This window comes from Vipera ursinii, assembly GCF_947247035.1.
Source record: "Vipera ursinii genome assembly, chromosome: 4".
NCBI lineage: Eukaryota > Metazoa > Chordata > Lepidosauria > Squamata > Viperidae > Vipera > Vipera ursinii.
In genome coordinates this window covers 90,534,476-90,550,478 of record NC_139514.1, presented here as the reverse complement: position 1 = coordinate 90,550,478, position 16,003 = coordinate 90,534,476, and the positions used below count along the sequence as shown (strand labels likewise).

Sequence of the window (16,003 nt, the reverse complement as noted above, 5' to 3'; positions counted from 1 at the left end):
GCGCGCACCCCCCCCCCCCACACACACAGATGTTTCCATGCTTGCACCTGTCGGAAGAAAGGGCTGCCTTCGTTTCAGGGCGAAGGCAGATGCTCTTCTTTCTGGAGGGGAGCCTCTGCTCCGAGGAGGCTCCGGGTCGCCCTCGGTCACCTCGAAAGGCCACCTTCGCTCCTCCCTCAGGCTCCGGCGGCGCCTCCTCTGTCCTGCCTCCTGAGACTCCCGCCTTATCTTCGCAGGACCGGTCGGTCGATGTCCGGGGACGGGCTCTGTGTCCTGCCGGCCGGGTCCCACCGTCGCTGGGCGGATGCAGCCTTCCGTTGCCCCTGCCTCTACCGAGCCTTTAGCTATGTTGGACCCCGCAGGTAAGTGCAGACGGCCGAACCCGGCGGGCCATTTCCTCGCGGTTTTGAGGTTTCGGAGCGCCCCCCCTCCTTTGCTTCTGACTCGGCAAACGATTTATGGGGTCAGGACGTTAGCGTGGGAGTTGTTTCCTTTTGTGGTCGCTTACGTGAGATTTTACACACTGTGGACCCTTCCCTCCCCCTCTCCTCACCTCCCCCAGATCCAGCTACAGTTATCCAAAAACTATTCAAGGACGCTCTCGGGCTCTTTTCCCGAGGCGACTTCACACGACCACGAGATTCGTGTTCAGAAGGCGAGCACCGAGTTGGCCCCGATTCACTTTAGCTTGCAAATATTTGAGGCAGCCTATTACCAGTAGTAAGGCTGCGCTTTAAGTTCCGTTTCATTTTCAAGTAAACATTTTTATAAAAGGAAGTCTTATAGATCATACACACACACACATTACTTTCATACACCCCTCAAAACTTTATGCATTATAATATGGTTTTATTTATCTCCTCCATCTCAATTACTTCAGTATCTAATGGTATCTTAACTTTTGGAGTTGTCCCATTCATTAGAGTTTGAGAAGTCTTACTTATGAGCTCCCCTGCCAAAGATATATGCCTCTTTCCTTCTAGTTAAAGAAAGATCATGTCACTGGACTGTAATTTCTGCCATGAAAAGCCAGTGCTGTACATAACCTCATCTCAAAATATCTATAGAAAGAAAAATATGCTATAAAACATCATTCCTTGTGGGGTCCTCATGAAGGTTTGGATGTCAGCTGCTTAGAGGATTAAAGAAATACAAGTATTTTCTAAAAGTGTCTAGACACTGTGAAGAAACCTTGTTGGTTATTATAACCAATCAGTGTGTTGTATGATAAATTTGGGAAAGCTAGCTATTAGAACAGCTTTCAAACTAAGATTTTCAGTACTTAGGGATTTTGCTTCTTTACCATTTCAATAGTCCTTTATTGACTATTGTGACATGGTTAAATGCCTGATTATTTAAGAAAAAATATTCTGATCAGATTTGAAAAACTTTCAGATTTCAGGCAACTTTTACAGTAAAAGCATAGTTCATATTTTTACCCATGATATTCTCTCTCTCTCTCTTTCTCTCTCTCTCTTCCTTCTATCATTTATTTATCTGTTTGTCTATCTGTCTTTTAATGAACCCATCTCTATCCTGGTGCAGCTCCCTATATAGCAAATGGTGTCCATTTCCCTAAAGTTAGATGAAGCCCCAGGTATATATTCAAGAGAAATGCATAGCATTCAAACAAAAAGCATGGGAATAGCCTTTTGAGTCATTTGTCAGCTATCTATGGATAGAGGCACAATGGCTTAGTGGCTTCATGGCTAACACTGTGTGGTGGGATGAGCTTCTGTCCACCTAACATTTTGAAAGCTTGTTGTATGCAGGTAGATAAATAGGTACCACTTCAGTGGGGAGATGAGTTGGTGCACTGTGCAGGAAGTCATTTTCCTGCAGGCTCTGAACCTTCCCAGTTGTGACATCAATTTGCAGGATGGCTTCGGGGAGAGAGGGGGCCTTGGATGACACTGCAGAAAGAGCCGCTCATCTTTCTTTCTGGTGTGAAGCCAGCTCACCCTCCTATGATGCACCTTGGGAAGTGCATAAGTGTTTCCTACAGCAGAGCTGGTAACTTGGCAGCCAAACTACTACTCTGCAATAGCATTGTGCTGTCCTGGCTAATGTAACAATGCCATACAATGTACAGACATCTAGCCCGTAACATGCCTGATATCACAATTGTGGAAAAGAGAAAAGTCTGGTTCATTGCAATAGCAGGTGATGTACGAATTGAGAAGAAACAGCTAGAAAAAATAACAAAATATTGTGATTTGCACATTGAAGTTCAGCAGTTATGGAGGAAGAAATCAATAGTTGTACCAATAGTAATAGGAGCCCTTGGAGCAATACCCAAAGGGCTGCCTAGATACATGGAAAAACTGCCTATATCAGACGCTACCATAACAACTCTTAGATCTTTGGTTCAGACTTAACTGTTACATTTTTTACCAGTCGCAGACTGTGAATCAAATTGAAGATTAAATCTTTAATAATAGTAATAATAATGCCTAAGGATGTTGTATGAACTTCATATATCCACATCAGCACTATGTAGCAACAAGCAGGCCTGGAAATGAATAACTAAGGAAGCAGGTCTCAGCTCTGATTTAAAGTAATTGAGCAAAAATTAAAATTACAGAACCAGAATTCTCATTAGGACTTCTGTTTACAAATCTCTCTCTCTCTCTCTCTCTCTCTCTCTCTCTCTCTCTCTCTCTCTCTCTCTCTCTCTCTCTCTCTCACACACACACACACACACACACACACACACACACACACACACACACACACACAGAGAGACACACAAACACAAACACAAACATCTAACAGTCTTCCACACTCTTGCTTCTGGAAATGAAAGCCAGGTTGTACCTAAGCAGTGTTTAAACAAGAATTTCCATCTTGTGAATTCACTGACACCATTGAGTGCAAAGCACAGGAAGAAAGCACGTTCTTATCTAGACAGAATGGTGTTTTCAACAGATAAAATAAGAAATCACAATATTAAGAATTTCAGTATAATATAACCAAGAAATATTTGAATCTTATGCAGAATGCATCTTTGCTATTTGTTTAGTATTATCTCACACTATGTAGAAAGCGTATTTCTAGCAGAAAAAGCATCAATGGGCAGTTCATAATTATTCATATTTTAGAAAGAAAAACATAACCAAGCTGCAGTTAACAACTTTAAAACCCATTTATAAGGAGTGAAGCTTCCTCTTTTTTTTTCAAATTGGAATTCCAAATAGATACAAGTAGTTCTCCACTGACAACCATAATGAAATCTGCCCATTACTGTCATACATTGTGACAGTCACAAAGCAGGTCACCAACATAACCAACCTGATTTTACAACCTTTTGTGTGGCGGGCATTAAACAAACCCACTGTCCAGGATGGGCTAGTTTTGCTGAAAACCAGAAATAAATTCAAGTTTTTAGCAAAAATGTGATTGTGGACAATGCAAACAACTGTAAATGTGGACTGATTGTGTCCACAATGTGGTCACATGACTGGGGGGGCAGGGGCCATTGAAATTTTAGTATCGGGTCATAAATACCCAAGGGAGGGCCACTGTAACTTCAAAGAATTGCTAAATTTAGGACCACCTGTGGTTAGATCCTGCTGTATAGTTTTCCTTGTAGAATAAATAATCTTCCTAAAAGATTGTGCTGCATATTTACTATTTTATTGTACAAAGCTACTAGTAGATTTAATTACTTAAATTGCTCCACATTTAGTGAAATTTTACTTTCTTATTACTATGTTAGATGGCAGTAAAATACGACCTACAATGTCTAACATTATGAGAATCTGAAAGAGGAAAGAACAGGCATAAAGTATTCTCTCTGGAACGCCTCCAGTTAAATTCAGTCTTTAGTTGGATAATCTTTGTTCAATTATCATTGTACTGACAATAATGGAATTTCCTCCCAAATTATCTTAATTTTGAAATTAGGCATATGAAAATTGCTACCAGTGGTTTTCAGAGAACTTATTTCCAATGAAGTATTCTTTAAAATGGAGCATTATTCTGCTTGCGAGAGGGAGAAATGTGAGAAGAATTAGAAAGTTCTTACTGCAGAGTTGCAGTATATATAAAATTATGATTTTCTGCTTCATAATATGTTAGAAATGTTTATGGGTGGCAACACATGGGCAACTTAGCTTAACACCTAGCCAATGTCAGATGTGGTTGCTATTTAGATGGGAAACTGCCCAGAAATACCAGGATTGTTGGTTAGGAAGCAAAAACAAAAATTTAGGAGAAAGCAATGGAAAACCATTTTGGACCATTGCCACTAAATCTGCATTGGCGTGTGTGAAGTCACCAGCAGTCAAGGAGAACTTATTGTTAATATTCTCTTACAGTATAGGTAGTCCTCAACTTACGACCACAATTGAGCCCAAAATTTCTGTTGCTAAGTAAGACAGTTGTTAAGTAAATTTTTACCCATTTTATCACCTTTCTTGCCATAGTTGTTAAGTGAATCACTGCAGTTGATTCACTACGGTTACTAAATTGACTTTGCTCGTCAGAAGTTTGTGAAAAGTGATCACATGATCCCAGGACACTTCAACTGTCATAAATATGAGTCAGTTGCCAAGCATCTGAATTTTGATCATGTGATCATGGGATTCTGCAATGGCCATAAGTGTGAAAAGTGTTCATAAGTCACTTTTTTCAGTGCAGTTGTAACTTTGAATGGTGACTAAATGAACTGTTTTAAGTCAAAGACTACCTGTAATCTCACAATACTATTTAGATAATACGGTTGATATTTTTTCCTCAATGATAATCGTATTGCTTTTTAGAAATAATAAGATTAGTAAAAACGAATGGAAAATATATTTGTATAAATTAAAGTTTTTTATTCAAGTTTATTTATTCATGTCTGATTCTTGGATAACTAACAATCTCCCTGTTTCTAGACTGGCGTCTTAACTACCTCACCAAACTAACTCTTTATGGCTTTCCAAAGATTAATTGTAGCTAATATAATTTAACTTTGTAAAATAAAGTGTCTCAATTACTTTATTGTGAAGTGGTTACTGAATTAACATCTACCACAAAAGGAATAAAAATCTTTCACATAAATTCTTTCTGTGAAAGTCATTTGTCTTTAGTCATTAAAAATATAGATGAGCACCTTGTTATTTTAAACCATTATTCAATCTTATACTAGTAAAACAATGGATTCCCAAAGCAATATTGTCATAGGGATATAGTACGATTGTTAAATTATTGACAAAATCAAATTAGTGTTCTTTTACCTTAAAATTCAAGAAGCAAACAGGCATCATATACAAGAAATAATTCTATTACATACATGCTTAATAAACAAAGATCTCACATTTATACAGATTATTGTATTGAGGTTTGAAGCAGAACCTGGTTATTAGTTTCTGCCCTTTGCATAAGATGAGCACATAATTAGAGGAAGTAATTGTTGAAAAAAAGTTTTATATCTCTTACAGCATGTAAGCCATTTATAATAATTAATAATTTGGCAATAATAATTTGCTACCTTAGAAAATTCAGATGATGTGACTTTTTACTGCCATATATTTGCTATTTAATGTGTAATATTGGTAAAAACAAAATTCTTTTAGAAACTCTGCTGCCCAGTTGTACCATTAGCGTTTAAACTCCACTATTTTCAATGGAACTGACTTTGTTATGCCCCACTAGGATAGCCTTTTATAACACATCATCTACTTTTTGTATTTCATAAAGTACACTTTCTGTATTTTATGTTTTTTACACATCTTTTGCATGTTTACAAAAGAAAATTAAGATTTGAATCTGATGTGACAATATATGTCTGAACTGGCCTGCCAAACTTTGCTGCTGGTCTATCTCTGTAAAAGTCTTTGGGACTGCAGACTTAGGATGTAAGTACAAAATAATAAAGGAAAATAGAAGAAGCTGAATCTCATGGTACATTAAGCTTTGCTCAAAACTCACTTTAGAGAAGTTGAGGTCTTGAGCAAAGAACCTTTGGATTGTTTTGTTGTGAACTTTATCACTGAGTTTTAATGTGTTTTAATTACTTTTTAATTGTGTTTTAATTTGTTGTGGGTGTCTGTACTTTGTTTTGTTTCTGCCTCATTGAGTGCTTTCTGTTGGTTGCAAGACAAGTTACTGCATAAAAGGCAGCATTCAGAGACTTAAATTCAATAGGTGCCCTTGTTTGAAGATGTGTTCCTAGCCACAAGCAGAGTGCTGAAAGAATGCAACATCCCATTAAAATAGAAGTTCAAAACATAGTTGTCGTGGATGAATGGTATGAGCTTAGCCCCACTGTCGGTGAATATTAGCAGACATTCATTGCTAATATAAATATTAGCTAGAATGGTCGAGAAATATATGAGAACAGAAAATCCTCACTTCTGTCTAAGCTGTATCTTGACTAGGAGGAAAAAAGAAGATAGAAAGTTCCTTTGTCTCTTACACATGGAGACTCATTGAAATAACTATTATCCAGATAAGGTAAGCCTTCATCTTATCCAAGGCTGTCACATGGAAGGGCCCTGGAAAAGTCAAGATTGGAGTCACAACCATGTGATTGAAACCCCATCCATAAAAATGGCGATGTCTTTTATTGCATGCTGTGGCTGCCATCTTGAGTTTTTTCTGGCCTCACTGTGCATTCACCTCTGCCCTCACCTCTCTCTTTCCATCTCCATCAGCTCAGAGATACAAATAAAGGAACAGGTCTTCAAAGAGCATCAACAAAAGGGAAGGAAAGTTCTGATCGATCTTTTCTTTAAATTATCTCCTTCCATTGGTGTTTTTTTTTTTTTTGCTGCAAGGAAAAGTGCCCAACTTGCAAACAGAGGGAATCTGAAGCTAGTAAAGTGTCCAGAAAGTAGAGGTTAGGTACATCCTGCTCATACTTTTCCCTAGTGGCTTTGAAGCATGACACTTAGCTGGGTGTACTGTACCCTTTTACCTTAATCTATGATATTTCCTTTCCTTTCCTATGAAGCTTAGAGGTGTACTGGTTGCCTAAATCTCTGTGTATTTTTTGCATTTGTAAGACAGCTGTGATGTGGGCTTGCTATATGGAAGTAATTCTGCATAAAAATTCCTCTTGCGTGAAATAACACTGAGCATCAGGAATATAAACATTTCAGTTTCATTTTTTTTAAATCTACACACATGAATACAAATCAGGCATGAAATCACCTGAGTTTGCATGGACATCTGCTGGGGAGAGGGTGTCAGATTGTCAAAAGCAGCATTGTTATGTTGTGATGAAAGCTTTGTCTCTTTGCTACTGACGGGCATTGCGATTTTGCATAGCACCCCCAAAGGCGGAAACTTGCAGATGGAACTGGCACTGCTACTTTGCACTGCAAATTGTGTTGGCCTTGCCTTTCTCTGGTTTGGAGTTTGCTTTCCTGTCATAAACAGAGGTTAAGACCTTTATCCCACTTTCGAGTAGAAAAAAAATCTCAAAAAAGACCTGCAATCAAAGCAATTCAGAAAAGATAAGAGGAACATGCATTTGGGCTCATACTGTACAAGAAGAAAGCTACAGATGGGTGCTGGATTTACTTTGGTGGTACACTCATCCATAGTAAGAGGTCAAGTGTCCCAGCCTGTGGGAAATTAATAGTAAGGTATCAATGCAAATGTATAATAAACCTGAACTACTTCTATTCCAAAAAATTCATTATGCATTTATTGCAAAAGTCAATTGGGAATAAACAGGCTGTTGACTATTTAACTCATTACCATAGGATGAACCATCTTTTCTTTCCATGTCTTTCAACATTAGCAACAATTCATCACAAGCTCTGATAGAAGATATTTTGCTTATTTTTAAGAACTTGCAAACATACTCGCTTTATAATCATACAAAGCCAGTCTTGTGAATTATAATGGACTGAGAATCTTCGTGGATGTAATCAGAATACGAATGTGATAATTTGCAGGGCAAAGTATTGATTTAGAGAGGAAAATGAAAGGTCAGCTTTTGCTTTTCAGCATAGTTATTTTATCTTTAATGTGTGAAGGATTTCACCCGATATCTGAAGGTACCGGTATTATTTTTTTTTTGCTTTGGAATTCAGCTTCAGTTTTCTCAGTCTCTTGAAGAAAATGTCATCTTTTGGTAAATAGCATTAACTGAAAACCTTGCATGCTAAAATCGTCTAAGGAGATCTTTTCAGAATACAACCCAACTCTTGTTTATCACCAGAATTCCTGCTTCTCCTTAGGTGAAACGCTAGTTTCGTAAGAGCCTGACTAAATATTCCTTGTAAAGGTAGGCAGTAATTTTCTAATTCATAGAAAGGAAAAACAACTTGGAAAAGGATACCTATAATCAGGGCTTTTTTTCTCATAGAACGCTCAGAACGGAGTTCCAGCACCTTTTTTGGATGGAACCTTGTAGGGTAGGCAAGGCGGGTTGTATGACGTGTGTGAGTTCCGGCACCTTTTTCTTTTACAAAAAAAGCACTGCCTATAATAGGAAAACAGTGGTTGTAGGGAGTTAACTTTTCTTAAGTTTTTTCCAGTCTGTCAAATAACATAAATGAACCTGATAATGGTTTTATTACTTATGCATCTATGGGTTCCTAACATTTTACACATTTTCAATGACAAACATAGAGGGTTTAAAGACCTCCCCAGCCATAATTTTATTTAATTTGCCACCCCAGCTGTTTCCCCCCCCCAGTTTTAAAGAAAGAATGAAGTCAAATTTAATCTGCACACCCAGATGTAATGCTTAAATGGCTTCCTTTCACATTCTAAATGCTAATACTCTGATAATAAATATTTGAGAAGTACGTCCTAGTGACACAGTGGGTCCTTTTTTCCAAAGAAAGTTTGCAAGTTTAAAATGTCAGAGCAAATATTGTTATTTTTAAAAATGTATTCTAATTCTTCTTCTTAAAACTAGGTTTACCTCAAGTATCTGAAAATTAACTCACTTATACAAAACCTGTGAAACACGCTTTCCCCACCATCCAACTATCTTGGGTTTTCCGTGTATCATATTTTAATTATTTCCAAATGAAAAGAATATTCAAAAAATATTTAAAAGTGTCTGTCCATCAAGACTCTGTCTATTTATCTATCAGCAGAATAATTCTCAACAAACTGGACAAGACTATCAAGAAGCTTGACGTCAGGTTTCTTGCTAACAGGGTTGTGTGTGAATAAAACAGACTCACCTCTTTTTTGAGATTAGTATATTTTTAATATGCATTTACAATGTGTGTTTTTTCACAGGGCACTTCACAAAAAGAAAGAAAACATCTCTTTGGTTCACAGTTGCCCTTTTGGTGGTGTCTGTTTTCATACTGACCATAGGCCTTGCAGCAACCACAAGAACTGAAAATGTAACTGTGGGAGGCTATTATCCAGGAATAATAGTAAGTCTATCAATCACTGCATTTTCCAGTATTCATATTGCATCAAATAAGGGACCAGAAATGTAAAAATGGTCAGAAAAATTGGGTCTGGTTTGACTTATGATAGAAATTCTACTTCCAATTGTGGTTATTATGTCAAAGACTATCTATATATCTGCCCTGTGCAGGTTTTGTGCAATTTAACAATAAACCTAGTTCAACCAAGTTTAACTTAATAGAAAGTGTGGATGTAGGTATGAAAGAGCCTAGGCTCCGTTGGGTTATAGCACTGGACAGTAGAAAAACCTGAGTTCCAGTCCTGCTTCAGGCATGGAAGTCAGCTGGGTAATTTTAGGCTAGTCATCTTCTCTCAGACCTAGGAAAAAGAACTACACATTATTTCCAAACACGTTGCCTAGAGCAGCGGTCCCCAACCCCTGGTCTGTGGACTGGCTTCAGGCCGCCGCATGCCAACAATGGGGCCGCACAAACAAGCAAAGCCTCATCTGCGTGATGCAGGCAGCGCCCCCCTCCAGTTCAAGGAAAACCCTCTCTCCACGGAACTGGTCCCTGGTGCCCTAAAGGTTGGGGGGCTCTGGCCTAGAAGACTGCATGTGGTTACCAGGAGCCATGTCTGACTCAAAAAAATGAAAAAAGCATGAAATAATGGAAAAGTTCATCCCTTATATTGAAAACGCTGGCATGTAGTTTGGGCAAGATACAATGTATAGGACTTTATGGAAACATGACTGGGAATGCTTCAGTTTTGGCAGTTAATCTTGGGCGGGAACCTTGGCATGAGTTATCTACAGTATAAAAGTCTCAGTGCCAAATTCCTGAAATACACTCTAGGCAGGATTGCCCTTCAGGATGGATTGGAAGCAGCAGATGCTCAAAGCTGTGTGTGATTTATTGGACCCATTCAAGGTATTGGTATGTGCCTAATAAGCAGAAATCATCAATATTTTAGGTACTCTTTTGAGTGCCTGCTCTACTATTTTTTAGGCTAGGCACCCTCTTGTGAATCTGGAAGTGAGAATAATCCATGAAGGAATTCCTTAAAAAATAGTTTTCTCAGTGGCAGCATTCTGGTGTTCATTTTCCTGTCCTGGGAATGTGCATTGGGCTCCATGTTTTGTGTATATGTGTGCATATACGTGCATGTGTGTTTTAGAGAGAAAATAAAAATAATTTCTTGACCCAACTATCTGATCTTGGTACTTTACTGTTCGATTACATCTACCTATTCTGTGTTTTCTTTTGTAAGAGTTAGAATTAGGGTTAGAACATCTGTGCAATATCACTGTGTTTGCCCACTCTGCTTAAGAGGATTTGGGTCACTGAACCAAGTCTACATGTCATTTCCTCCTGGCAGCAGATTGTCTTCAGAGCACTAATTTTATTAGTGATGGAAGGAGTTGCTGTGTTCATGCCATGTGGCTCAGAATGGCTTCCCTGCTAGGCATGGCTCTTCTGTGATCTTGGTAGAAGGACCTCTGAATTCCACTGCTAGAGTCTAGTGCTATCCACTTGCAGTGGTTGTGCTGATAAATACCACCACTATCTGTTGTCTGCTATTCTGATTGTCCTGAGTGGGTTTCAGGCTGCACTAGTATTTTTCTAGCAGTATCTTCAAAACTCCACACAAATTGGCACAGCTAACATGAGCCATATGGTCCAAAATAGAGCGAGTCCTTCCACTGTCACCCAAGCAGTATGTTACAAAGGCCAGCTACTGTGAAAGAACCATGTAGAGTCTCACTGTCAAGCTGCCCCATGAGACCTGCTGCAACTAAACAAGGAAATATCGTTGCATAGCATGGACCATTATAGAGAAGAAGTTCTCAGAATGACCGTAGACCCCAGCATTTAAATCCCCAATGGCCACAGAAAGTTTAGTTATTATTAATTTTGTTATCCACAGCTTTCTGCTATAAATAGAAGCCCTGTAAGTAATAAGGCCTTTCTGCTGAATGAATAAAAATAATGTATTTTGTTCATGGTCCAGTTCTTTGTTTTCAATTCTATTTTTTGAAGACAGGCTTCTTCTTTTTCTCCTTTCTTTTCCTAAATTACAGTTGTTTCTCACCATACTTATTATACATAGTTGGAGATGGATGGGTGGGTGGGTGGGTGGGTGGGTGGATAGAGATAGATAGATAGATAGATAGATAGATAGATAGATAGATAGATAGATAGATAGATGATAGATAGATAGATAGATAAATAGATGATAGATAGATAGATAGATAGATAGATAGATAGATAGATAGATAGATAGATAGATAGATAGACAGACAGACAGACAGGTAGGTAGGTAGGTAGGTAGACAGACAGACAGACAGACAGACAGACAGAATTAACTGAACCCATTAAGTTATTATAAGGAAATGCCTTTTATAAATAATTAAGGAAATGATGTATTCTAAGCTGATCCATCTTGTGTGTTTCCTAGAAGCTTGTTAGACTCTTGATAAACTTTTTAATTGCAAACTGTTATTTTTCTTTTATGAAGGGTCTTATAGATAACACTGTATATGTGAGGTAGGTTCTCAATTTACCTGGAATGGCACTTTTCATTTTCTGCTTTTCTGCTTATTTAAAATGAATGACATTTTATAAATGTAGCTAACTTGTCCTGTTTTTTGTGGATTTGCTTCTTGCCATAGCTTGGCTTTGGATCCTTCCTAGGGATTATTGGTATCCATCTGGTAGAGAATCGAAAGCAAATGGTAAGCAAATAATAAACAGTGCAATTTAAAAATCAGAACATTGATTTGGTGATCTGTTTTTCATTCTGTTTCTCCCAACATATAAGAATAAAATAAAGCACTCAGGATAAGCACTACTCATTAAAGTCTTCTTTAGAGCTTAATTTTATTATTGTCTATTTTATTCATGTTTTTTTATGTGGCGTAAGTGTAGAGTTCAACCTGATACAGCATATTCTGATTTACAATTCATCCAACACTTTTCTCCTTGTTTGATCCCAGACTTGAACACTGGGCGCTATCTAACAAAATGCAATTCAATGGTGAAAAAAGTAAGGTTCTACATTTAGGCAAGAAAAACCAAATACACAGGTTTAGTATAGGAGGTACCTTGCTCAGTAGTAGTAACTGTGAGAGGGATCTCGGAGTCCTAGTGGACAATCACTTAAATATGAGCCAGCAGTGTGCTGCAGTTGCCAAAAAAGCCAACACAGTGCTAGGCTGCATTAACAGAGGGATAGAATCAAGAGCACGTGAAGTGTCTGCCTAATTTTAAATTATATTATGAAGCTGCTGCATTAGTAGGAATAAGCGATTGGATTAATTTGACGCAACTGAGGTTATTAAATCTTGAGGGCCATGATTTGTTGTTTGGCTGGCATGCATATTTGTTGTATGATAAGAAGGTAGATACTGTGTTTAGGATGCATATTTTAAGACAGGCATTGCTGAGAGTTTGGAAGAAGTATAGATATAAGTTAAGCAGCAAGATACCATTGTGGGCAATTCCAAAACACGCAATAGAAAATATACATGCTGGTTTCAAACATGATGTGACTACGTACAAGGAAATTTTAAGCCTGGAAAGGAATGTTTGGTGTTTGAAATCATATAGCCTCTTGCGAGAAGAGAAGGTTGTTCAAACTTGGTTTCAATATATTCAATTACGGGCCAGGTGGAAAGAAGACCAGAAAAATGGATTTGCAATGACTGATGAAAATTTGATAAAGCAAATTAGAAATCAGGGACCAGCACATATCAAACGGATATATCTTGCATTGATAGAGATTGATTCAGAAACAGAGCTTGTTAAGGATTGTATGATAAAATGGGCCCAAAACATTCAGGAAGTTATTACAATGGACACGTGGGAAAAGATTTGGGTGAGGAATGTAAAATTTACCCAAGCTCAAAATCTAAGAGAGAACTTTTACAAAATGTTTTATAGATGGCATTTAGATCCTAAAAAGCTTGCAAGTATGTATCCGAATTACCAGCCTAAATGTTGGAGGTGTGGTGATGAAGATGCAACATATTTTCACATATGGTGGACATGTAAGAAGGTTAAGGTTTTTTGGATAAAAGTCTGGTGGAATATGCAGAAGATTTTTAAACGGAGGATAAAGTTTTGTGCGCAATTTTTTTTGTTGGGAATAATTGTTGATGCTACAGTTGTGGACTCCAAGTTGATGTTGAACTTAGTTACGGCAGCAAGACTTTTGATAGGTCAATATTGGAAGAAAGAGGAACTGCCGACCATAGAAGAATGGACTTTAAAGGTTTCCGACCTGGCAGAGATGGCGAAGATTTTGGCCTATTTGAAAGATCATTCGCAAGAACGTTATATTATGGAATGGAGAAAATGGATTGAGTTTATCCAGAACAAGTATAGGGTTAAGAAGTTTTATGTAGCATTCGAATAAGTCTTCTTTTGTTTTTATTTTCTTTTTCTATTCTAGTTTTTTATATATATTTAATATTGCTAAGGTTTGTTTTATCCTATATAAGCTAGAGAGTGATGGATTTTAGAATTTATAGTTGTTAGTATATGGTTGTTTATGATTGCTTTTTTATATATATATAGCTTGTATTTAGCTCTGGGAAGTCGGGGGGGGGAGGGGGGGAGGGGGGGAGGGAGGGGGGGAGGAGGGAGGGGGGGAGGGGGGGAGGTTGGGGGGAGGTAGGGGGGGAGCAGGGAGGGGGAAGGGGGTTTTTTTAAAGGAAAACTGTATTTTAAAACTTTTCAATTAAAAAAAAAAGAGCACGTGAAGTGTTAATACCACTTTACAATGCCTTGGTAAGGCCACACTTGGAATACTGCATCCAGTTTTGGTCACCACAATGTAGAAAAGATGTTGAGACTCTATAAAGAGTACAGAGAAGAGCAACAAAGATGATTAGGGGACTGGAGACTAAAACATACAAGGAACGGTTGCTGGAATTGGGTATGTCTAGTTTTATGAAGAGAAGGACGAGGGGGGACATGATAGCAGTGTTCCAATATCTCGGGTTGCCACAAAGAAGAGGGAGATAAGCAATGGATGGAAACTAATCAAAGAGAGAAGCAACCTAGAACTAAGGAGAAACTTCCTGACAGAACAATTAATTAGTGGAACAACATGCCTCCAGAAGCTGTGAATGCTCCAACACTGGAAGTCTTTAAGAAGAGTTTGGACAGCCATTTGTCTGAGATAGTATAGGGTTTCCTGCCTGAGCAGGGGGTTGGAATAGATGACTTCCAAGGTCCCTTCCATCATCATCATCATCATCATCATCATCATCATCATCATTATCCAATGTGAAAGGTTCTCTGCTCCCCAAGTTATTAACAGTCCTAGCTGGAAGTCATTAATAGACAAAAATTTAACTATCTTGGCTAGGTGTTTAGTTGTTTTGATTACGAGGCATGATTTCATATGTCTAATTTCTTTTAAAAACTGAGTTTAAGCCCTCACTTTATTTTGTGATAGTGAAATCCATTCGTTAACACCTAGAGTCATTGGGAGTTGGGTGCTATGCAAATTAATAAATTAAAATAATGCTAATGCTGTTTCTTTCTTCTAGCTTCTTCTCACTAGATTCCATTTGTAGAATGGGGTTCTACAACTATGAGGGAGAGTTAGGGTTCTTCTACTTTTGTTGCCTGTTGAAATAAGAGATTTGTGCTTTGTACACATCATATTATATAATTAATTCCTACTTGTATGCTCTGAACATGCAGAGCATCTTTGAAAGTCAGTGTTGTGATGGTTAAATCAATATGCAATGGGAAAGGGAAGGATATGTTTTTTTATAAGTAGCAACATGTTAAATGGTCCAACTCTTGGCACAGTCTTAGTTCAGCTTGAGAACAGAACCTGATAGACTGATAGTTCAATTAGACTAGGAAAGGGGTACAGCCAGTGGCGTAGCGTGGGGGCTGCAGGGGGGGCCGGCCACACTGGGCGCAACATCTGGGGGGGGCGCTCGCACTCGCAGCTCTCTGCCCCTGCCTGGCTCACTCACTCTCTCTCACTGCAGTGCTGGCTGTGCGAATCCGATCCGAACCGCCGGGTCGCCGCCCACTGTGGAGGGGTGTGTGCAAATTACTTGCCTTGCCCCAGGTGCTGACAACCCACGCTACGCCACTGGGTACAGCATAATAGCATGAGCTACTTGCTGTAAGACTTAAGTGCAAATTTCACAGTTAATAATAGACATTATTTTCCTTCCAAAATCATGTCCCTTTTTTTTGCTTTAATTTTGCCTGATGAGTACCAATGATTTACAAACTTGCATACCATTGCATGATGGGATATAGCTGCATTTGATAAAGATCTATCTGTTGAAAAGGTTGCTTTGATACAAGTGAAAATGGAATATATAAGAAGAAATGGCAGCATTATCCTGGAGTATTGACCGTTTTCATAAATGGAAGATTGAAGGACTTATACCTTCCTGTCTTTGCTGTCATTAAACAATGCCCATGCAATTACACAATTTTCATTATACCATTTTTAAGGTGCACATGCAATTTTATTCTGTCAGATGTAATATTTGATAGGTGAATCTCATTAGTTTTCCTAACCTAAAACATTTTGATGGGCAATATGATATTTCAAAATTGCTAAGAGTGTACAATTTGGAGAACCAAGACATGGTCCTTAATTACTGGTCTGATTTAAGCTAAAGAAATAAGTTTTAGAAACTTGACTA

The 16,003-nt window shown here is 38.2% G+C and overlaps 1 protein-coding gene across 1 annotated transcript in view; it reads left to right on the top strand.

Annotated features, from left to right (window-relative positions):
• The first annotated feature begins 217 nt into the window (after window positions 1-217).
• TMEM255B (transmembrane protein 255B) overlaps window positions 218-16,003 on the top strand; it is a 54,104-nt gene continuing 38,318 nt past the window's right edge. Inside the window, exons 1-3 of the mRNA XM_083362728.1 lie at window positions 218-362; window positions 9,196-9,338; window positions 11,987-12,049. Of these exons, the coding sequence (XP_083218854.1) occupies window positions 305-362; window positions 9,196-9,338; window positions 11,987-12,049 (264 nt within the window). The 5' untranslated portion in view covers window positions 218-304. The remainder of the gene's footprint in view (window positions 363-9,195; window positions 9,339-11,986; window positions 12,050-16,003) is intronic.